General features: G+C 36.1%; 1 protein-coding gene across 1 annotated transcript; it reads left to right on the forward strand.

The window, feature by feature from the left end:
• The first annotated feature begins 4,243 nt into the window (after positions 1-4,243).
• Positions 4,244-7,610, forward strand: LOC113358890. Its single transcript, XM_026602608.1, has 4 exons — positions 4,244-6,061; positions 6,265-6,905; positions 6,992-7,282; positions 7,418-7,610. Exons 1-4 carry the CDS (start codon positions 4,244-4,246, stop codon positions 7,608-7,610), a joined length of 2,943 nt encoding a protein of 980 aa, XP_026458393.1.
• Positions 7,611-9,772: the final 2,162 nt, after the last annotated feature.

Consider the following 9,772-nt stretch of genomic DNA (forward strand, 5'->3'; position numbering starts at 1 on the left):
GAAGAAACTCGTAGGCTTTACATGACGTCATCTAAGGGAATCGATTGTGTTGATACTTGCAAGTTTCAAGAGACGTAAGGAGCGGGACTATACCTTAATCGCTTAGAGGGTGGATTTTGTCTCAACTACATTCCAGTCTGAGGTATGATAGTAAGTTAGTGTCTGTAGTGGCTTAATACAGTTTGGTTTTCAAATCTGGATGAGGTCCCGGGGTTTTTCTGCTTGGTTTCCTCGTTAACAAAATTCTGTTGTGTGCGTGTGTTTTTAATTTTTCGCATATTTTGATTGTTAAAATTACTATACAAGTTCATACTCATATCAAGACGAAAAAGTTGGTGGTGTACTTGGTACCCCCTGAGTTTTCAATTGGTATCAGATCAAGTTTGTGTACTAACGATGTCACAATCAATTTGACGATCTCTTTCTTTGGAAGGACCATCCAATTAACAGATTCCGAGTGTGTTCTAGAAACCTTTGATATTGATTCATTGATTTGTTTAAAGTTATTGATAATCTTTGTCATGAGAAACAACAATTGATAAGGAAATTTGATGGACTTCATTGTGAAATTCACATCAAGAACTATGATCTTCGAGAAGGATCTAAAAGAGAAAAGTTTCTTCAAAAAGAGTTGGATGATCAAATTCGTATTAACAAGGATAATGTCTACCTTAGCAAAAATCCTTGAGGATTTGAAATCTGAAAAAGAAACATCTAGCTCTTTAAAAAATCTAAATAATATTCCTCTTGATTCTTTCAAAGAATTATCGTCAATTAGAAGATAAATGAGGTCTAGGCATTGTTAAACCTGATGTGACTCAGGTGTTATCGAAATGACCTAATAATGCATCCACCACTCTGTTGACTCATGTATGTTATGTGGTTCTTGTGATCATTACCAACATACATGAAAGCTTTCTAGACAAAATTAAAAAGCAGTTAATGTTTTACACATAAAAAAGTTGGAAAACTATTGTTTAATATTAAAAAACTCACAAAAGGAATGACAAGATATCCTAAGGGAAACTAATGTCGGTCTGGGAGATTTTAACTTAAACCCTTCAATGTTTTCTCAATGGTGGATGTAGCTGGCACATGACCGGTGACTTTTCATGGTTCGTGAATGCAGATGATTTTAAGGGAGGAGATGTAGCCTTTGGAGATGATTGTTGCCATATCAGCAAAAAGGGAACGATCAAACTTCCGGGAGTGCCTCAAATTCATGATGTTGTTTACTTCAAAGGTATGTCTGCTAATCTCTTTTCTGTTAGTCAAATTTGTGACAAAGGATACAAAGTTATCTTCAATGCTAAAGGAGGTTATATTGAAGATAATTCTGGAAAAGTAATTTTTCACGTCATTCATGACAAAAATAACTGTTATCTTCTCTATATTCAGTTTAATCTTTGTTGTAACTTGACTAAGGTGGAATCTACACAACTTTGGCATGAGCATTTTGATCGTATCAATTATCGCCTCCTTGGAAAGATCATTAATAAAGAACCTGTTAGAGGTGTACCCAAAATTAGTGCCAAAGTGGATGTTGTTTGTAGCGCTTGTCAATAAGGTAAACAAGCTAGAATTCCACATAACTCATCACAAGACATTGTCACCAAAGCTCTTCCTGATTTAATTCAGATGGACTTATTTGGTCCTATCCAACAATACACTATTGAAAGGAATAAATATACCTTGGTAATGGTTGATGACTACACCAGATTTACCTGGACATTCCTTTCTCATAAGAATGATACCCTGAGTGAATTTAATAGAATTGTATATAGAATCCATAATGAACAAGGTCGCAGATTAAAGAAAATTAGGAGTGATCGTGGAAAATAATTTAAAGATACCAAGGTATTTGAGTTCTATGACACATTTGGTATATTATTCAACGATATTCACCATCAATTGCCCACAAGATAATGTATTTGCATAAAGGAAGAACATAAATATCCAAGAAATGGCTCGGGAGATGCTCCATAACAAGAACTTACCTCTTAAGCTTTGGGGAGAAGATGTCTTTACGGCATGTTATTTGATCAACTGTGTTTATCTATTGTCACGAACCCTATGGTATGGTAAGAAACCTAACTTGAGTTATCTTCTTTTGTTTAGAAGTAAGTGCCATATTCTTAAAAATCGAGAACAAAATGAGAAATTTAATTCCAAAAGTGACAAAGGAATCTTCCTTGGATATGCATCTGATAGTCTTGGTTTCCGAGTATATAATCTCAAAACCATTATAATAGTGGAATCAACAAATGTAGTTATCAATTGTTTAATTTTATCAATTCTCATCATGATAACCCTCCTGCTGAGTTGCCTCCTATGGAGATGATTGATAAAGTCAAGATGCACCAACGTCAGAACAAGTTGTTCAAACGGTTTCGGACATTGATAGCTTTAATTACGAGGATAAAAACCTTTACAAGGGTGTCCCTATAGAACATACACCTGCTCGAAATTAATGGGTCCATAGGGATCATGATACCAACAATATTATTCGAGGGACAGACTCAACTGCTAAGACAAGAGGGAAGCTCCAAAATATATGCAATTATGCATGCTACCCGTCTCAAACTGAGCCTAAGAATATTAATGAAGCTTTTTTTTTTTTTTGTTTGGGTATTTTAACGAGTATTTAATTTTGGTACATTTTATCAAATATAAATAAATTTTTTTGATGGAAAAATATAAATATTTTGAATGAATTTTCTTCTTTTTTCCGTGAGTTGCTAGCACACAAACACATATGTTAGAGCATTTATCGGTCGAACTCACAAGTGTTTCTATCTCAAGCTTGTTGTCAAATTTAGTTGTCAAAATTATATCTTTATTTCTAGTCTACAATTAGTTAAGTCTCGGACTAGGATAGAAGTGTAGTTGAGAAACGGACATCGCGGCGCCATCATTGTGTTCTACCGTTTGAAGGCGAAGATCATCCGAAGCTTTTGGAAGAACTTTTTCAACAAAAAGTTAGTGAAGACTGAACCACATATTTCTCAAGTTATATTCATCTTTCTATCTATGAGATGATGTCGCATAACTAAGTATACTATCATGCATATACAATAATTTCGAGTCAAGTTTATCTTGGTAATTAATCTTCGATATATAATGACTAAGCTTAATGAACATTTGTTCATACTTGATGAATTTCAATTAAGGATAATTTATTATTCGCAATCAAAATCATGATTCAAGTTTCATCATTTTAAATAGCCTGGAAAAGTGATATGTGTCATTGATGTTATTAGGGAATGTTTCGAATCGATTTAGAGAACCATGTAGAACTACTGTAGATTCGGATATAAGACAGTGTTATCAGTCTTATAAACTGAGAAAACTGTTATAAGTATGAAGTCGTACATATGTCATCGTACACGTAGCGGAGTAGTTATATGTCAAAAAAAGATATTTGTGGAATGCATATCCATATGCACTTCCTGTAGAAATCTGTTAAATCGTGAGCAGTGAACTGGATCGGTACGCATAGCCATATGCAAACCGAAAATGAACTGTGGTCATGGAACTAGTTTGGTATCCGTACTGGTACACGTACCAGAAAACTTATGTGTTATGGAATTTAGTTTGTGTATCCACACCGGTACACGTACCTGTTTATGGGTGAAAACTGTTTCTGCTAGTTTTGGTAAATCTGGGTGTGTGTGGATGAGAAACGAATCTAAACCCTAAAGTTTGATCTAGAAATCAGCAGGGTATTGCCTAATTACCCATAATTTATATGAAATTTTCAGTTAGATGGATTCAAATGCTCATAGAAGTTCAATCACTCTAAATGGCCATAGAAGTTTGCATTAAACAGTAAATTCATGTAAACAATGTAAACAGAATTAATATGTACTTGACTTAGTGGATATGCACCAGGCTATGTTTTGTTCATTCTTTGTTTGCTTTTTTTATATATATAGAAGTGTCACATCCACAGCAACTTTAGCTGTTTTGAAATTTTGCATATTTCCGTCTACTGTTTTGATACTGTTTATTCTAATGTTTTGGTTAAGAGTATCAACTTACAGAAAGTGGTAGTTAATTGGAACATTTTTTTGGCTTGTTAGTTCGTCTCATGTATATGGAATTAGTAACTGCATTCGAAAGCCATGGTGTTCTTAATGCGGAATTTATAACCAAATTTTTATTTGATTTGATCCTTGTCTTACAGATTATTGACTAGCATCATGTTGATTTTTATGTATGTCATTTAGTCTTAGTTGAAGTGATGTCTATTACACCTCCAAGCAAACAATGGATGGATGCTCCACGACATTCAGCTCAATTTTTGGAAGGAATTAAATCCTTTATTAGGTTCGCAAAAGATACTGGAGGGGCAGATAAATTATACCTCTGTCCATGCTCGAAATGTAAGCTATTTTCAGCAAAAAAACAATTTTCTCTCGAGGAAATACATTTGCATTTGCAAAAATCTGGTATCCATAAGCCATACAGAATTTGGATACATCACGGAGAACAGCTGCGTCCAAATGTTGTCAATGTTAATCCAGCTCCTAATTTATCTTCTAATAATGTTGTTCATTGTGAAGATTCTGGTCGGAGACTGGTCGACATGTTCAGTGACCTACAGCGATGTATTGACCTCGATAATGATATGGAAGAGTGTTCCAATGATGTTAATCAAGAGAGTGGTGCTAATGTTGAAGGTGATCAAGGTGCTGATATAAATTACAAGAAGAGGATTGAAGATTCGATGCAACCCCTATATCCTTCTTGTGATGGGCAACATACGAAGTTGTCTGCAACAATTGAATTGCTAAGTATGAAAGCAAGACATAATTGTTCTGATGGATTCTTGACTGAGTTGTTGCAATTTATGAAGACGATTCTACCTGCTGGGAATACATTACCGGCAACAGCCAATAAAGCGAAGGCTATGATTGAACCTTTTCGATTGAAGTGTGAAATTATACATGCTTGCCCGAATGATTGCATTCTTTACCGGAAGGAATATGCTGACATGGATGAACGTCCTAATTGTAAAGCAAGTATATGGAAACTAGTTGATACGAAGAAACCACATGCCAAAAGAGTTCCAATGAAAAAACTAAGATATTTCTCAGTTGCTGAAAGGTTGCAGCGCATGTTTAGTATACCATGGATAGCAGAGCTGTTGAATTGCCATGGTAATATAGAGGAAAGCAGCACACACATGCGGCATCCCGTGGACTCTCCTTGTTGGAAGTTTATAGATAGCAAGTGGCCTGAGTTTTCTGCAGAGAAGAGAAATGTGCGTTTAGGACTGGCAACCGATGGATTTAACCCTTTCGGAATGAACTATCCCCATAGTTGTTGGCCCGTTATGCTTGTACCGTTGAACCTGCCCCCATCACACTGCATGGCTAAAGAATTTACAATGTTGATACTACTGATTCCTGGTCCAACTGAACCAGGCCATAACATCGATGTTTATTTGCAGCCGTTAGTCGACGAGTTGAAAGAGTTATGGTCTGTTGGAAAGTTGACATATGATGCTCATACAAAGAGTAAATTTACGTTGAAAGCAATCTTAATGTGGTGTGTGCATGACTTTCCGGCCTATGGACATGTTTCTGGTTGTAGAACATCGGGAAGATTTGGTTGTCCTGTATGTGGTGAAAAGACATATGCAATCCGGCTAAAGAATGGACGTAAATTCAGCTACATGGGTCATAGAAGATTCTTACCAGCTGACCATCCCTTCAGAAATGCAAAAGCAAAATTTGATGGAACCGAAGAACATGGAGATGCTCCATCCCGTTTGACCGGAGCCCAATTGTTGACGAAGATGAATAGTGTGCGAACAGAATTTGGGAAGTTCACAAGTAGAATGGAAAAAACATCAAATTCTATTGGGAAAAGGCGTTTGACGGGTGTACAACTGTTGAAAACTATGAGTCGTGTACGCACTGAATCTTGTCGAGCAACAGGTAAGAGGAAACGGACGGTTGATACAAGTATTCCGCCAAATATGAAGAAGCGATCAGTTGATACAAGCACTCCGTGGTCAAAAAGATCAATCTTATTTGATTTTCCTTACTGGGAGGTAACTAATTTAACAGTCTTATTATTTAATGTTCCTACTTTGTATATTATTGCGGCACAATACACATGCTTTTTGAACTGGCATACGAACCATTCACCTTTGATATTTTTTAAGTTACTTCTTTTGATTTTGTTTTGGTGTCATTTTTTTTCTTCCAACTATTGATATATGTATGTTGTTACTAACTGTCCTAGTTTATCTAGGATCTGCTGGTTCGACACAATTTGGATGTAATGCACATTGACAAAAATTTTGCTGAGATTTTTTTTGGAACTATAATGGACAATAAGGATAAGACTAAGGATGGGATTTCGGCACGCAAGGATCTGCAAATCCTTAAGATAAAGAGGAATTTATGGTTGAAGGAGAGAGGACCCGGCAAGCCTCCAGAAATGACGCCAGCACCTTATCGTTTGTATATAGAAGAGAGGAAACTAGTGTGCATGTCTCTTAGTAACCTGAAGGTTCCTATTGGTTACTGCGGGAACTGGAAAGGAAAAGTATGTTTGCGTGACTTTCAGCTAAAAAGCGTGAAGTCTCATGACTACCACATCCTAATGCAGGGTTTGCTACCTGTTTTTCTGATGTATCATTTCAAAGGGCATCATCCATTGATTGAGGCCATTCGACAGGTGTCATTGTTTTTTAAAGTTGTTTATTCTAAGGTTATTGATATTGCTGAGCTTCGCATCATGCACCAACGTCTCGTGGATTCTATATGTGTTTTTGAAATGTATTTCCCGCCGGATTTTTTTGTTTCAATGATACATGTCGTCGTACATTTGGCAGAAGAGGCAGAAACATTGGGTCCTGTTACAACTCGATGGATGTATCCTTTTGAAAGGTAATTCAGTTGATTGAGTAATTTTTTTGGTTTAGTTTTTCATGGAGGTAAATTGACTTATTATTGTTGTTGTGATTACACTACAGGATGATAAGAACATTCAAAGTTTTTGGTCGCAACAAAAACTATATAGAGGGATCTATTACAGAACAATATGTATTAGATGACGCATTGAGACATTGTATGGAGTACATTCTGAATGGTAGGGAGAAGTGCTACAAGAAAAAGGGAAGGATATCTAATGACGATGACATTCAGGAAGGTCCATACCCGCCAAATATGTCTGAAGGAAAAAGATATCATATACCTAACCCACAGTACGAACAAGCACGCATATGGGTTTTGATGCATTCTCAAGAAAATACTGAATGGGAAAAGTAAGTAGTACTTTCAGACTTTCTTATGATTTCTTAGTAAAGTAACTTACTTCCTTGTTGAGACTTGAACTAGTTAGGGTTGAATGAACAAACAAATTTGTAGAGTATGGTGGTAATCGTATATGTTGATTACAGGAAGTATGACAAATTACATGTTAGAGGAAGAAGGAATTCAAGGAACCCTGATGAATACATGAAATGGCTAACGCAACAATTTCAGGGAAAAGACATGAAAGATTTTAAGCGGCTCGTTGATGGTCCATCTAGATATGCAGTATCACATAATGCGTATGCAGTAAATGGATATATCTTTTATACAGCTGATTGATGTATTTTCAAATGTTGTTGTAGACAGTGGTAAAAACTAGGTTCTTTCGAACTTGTGAAGGTAACTTTTTTTTAGATTTAATTAAATTGTAAAGAAAATAACAAAGTGATTGAAATATTTTTGGAGGAAACTGGGGCTAAGGATTTCACTTTTCTACCATTTAAATTGATATTTCTAATATTTATTATGTAAATTTCTCCTTTAAAATAATTTTAATTATTGCTAAAACTGATTTTTTTAAATAATAACTGTAAGTTAAAAGCATGGAATATCAAAAACTCTAAGTCAAGCATAATCCATCAATCAAGATAACAATTATTTAATAAAAATCTTTGGAAAAATCCTATAACTCAAGGCAAATAATTAAATAAATTTAATTGCATAAATAATAAAAATAGAAATTACCAATTTTTTATTGGTGGAATTGCTTCCTCCGTCGCCCCAGAGAATAAGTTAGCTCATCATGGTGTAATACATCTCAAAAGATTTTATTAATGCTCACAAGTTGATTACAAATGATGAAAGAACAAGAAAATCAATTTATGACCGTCCTTTGCAACACACAAGAAACGTCTGAAAAGAACGGCATATGAGAAGTGCAGTTGACGCTGTTGTGAAATCACGGGAAAGGAATAGGGAATTGTCGCAGTTCAGCGATACTCCTCTACGACTTTCCTGGTTGGTCTTTGTTCTTCGTGTTCTTAGCTGAGCAGCAGCAGAACTCTTCTTGCTGTCGACCCTTTCCTTCGATTCCCTCGGCTCTAACTCTCTCCCTATGACTTGCTAACCCTTCCAAACTCTTTTGCCTTGTATTTATAGTGTTTTAGGACCAAAATATCCGACCATTACTTGCGTATATTCTCCATTTAATCCGTCATTGCTCGCTTCCCTTAGTTAACGATAATTTCCAATTATAACTTTGTCACACGTAAACTTTGATCCTGCACGCTCTAGTAAGCCTTATACATGCCATATAAGTCATCCAACTCCTCCAAAACACTTCCATGCACAACCAAAACACACACAACACCGTGTACAGGCCGTGTTCACTCCGTGTAGCTCTGTTTTGAGCTCGAGAATCAAATCGATATTTCCAGACAATTCCGATCAAATTCGACACCCAAACTATCTTCCTTAGGCTAAATCACATCTTTCTACCAAAATTCAGCCATTGAATCGACCTACCACTACTTCATTTCTTCGATCGAAAATTCTCCTGTGTGTGAACATTTTTCCCGCCAATTTTGAGAATTTGAATTGTTGAAGAAGGTGCCCCTTATCCTGGACTGGGGTGCGAATAGAAGATGCCTTGGGGTGACCTGGGGGTGCCCCTTAGTAATTAGGTTACCCCTTATCCAAACTTGGGAGTCCGAATAACACGTGCCCTCCGGGTGCCAAAATCAACTTTTCGAGCCGAATTTTCTTAAAATATTTATTTCCAAAAAATACCTACAAATACATAAAATAACAAAATTAGTACAAAATCGAGTGCCAACAATATATAGTATTGAGATCAAATTAGACACAAAAATGTGTCTATCAAATACCCCCAAACTTATTATTTGCTAGTCCTCGAGCAAAATTTATTCTTGAAAAGTGACCGAGTTAATCTCGGGTGGGTTTATCAGAGGTGTACCCACAAAAACCAATACTCCAGATCCTATCTATCTACGCAGAACCTTGGAAAGCACTAAAGAACCTCCTTGGTTGGCATACAATTATTGATTCTAAGAGGAAGAACCCTGATGCGAAATTCCAATTGTTGTACACGAGTTTGCACTCAAGCATACTAAAATTCATATAAGTGACAGAGCTCTACTAAGATAGTTTCACGATGGACATCATACTCGGAGTCAGACTAATCACATGAAAAGATTAAGAAGATGGAAAAAGAAAAATGTAGATGGTTGAAAAGTGAACGGTGTTTCCCATATCTGTCTGAAGGCCTCTGCCAAGATGAACCTAACCTAAATGACTGAGATACCGGTCTGACTAATATTAACACACTGGCATATACAAGGGAACCAGTGGTCAATTACTTAAATCTAGATCAACAAACTGGCAAATACAAGGGAACCAGCAGTTGACTACACATAACCATTTTTTTTTTTTTTTTTAACTTAACGGCATGAATAGATCTTTTTGATCCAAGCGCATGCTTC

This window comes from Papaver somniferum, chromosome 3 (genome assembly GCF_003573695.1).
Source record: "Papaver somniferum cultivar HN1 chromosome 3, ASM357369v1, whole genome shotgun sequence".
Taxonomy (NCBI): domain Eukaryota; kingdom Viridiplantae; phylum Streptophyta; class Magnoliopsida; order Ranunculales; family Papaveraceae; genus Papaver; species Papaver somniferum.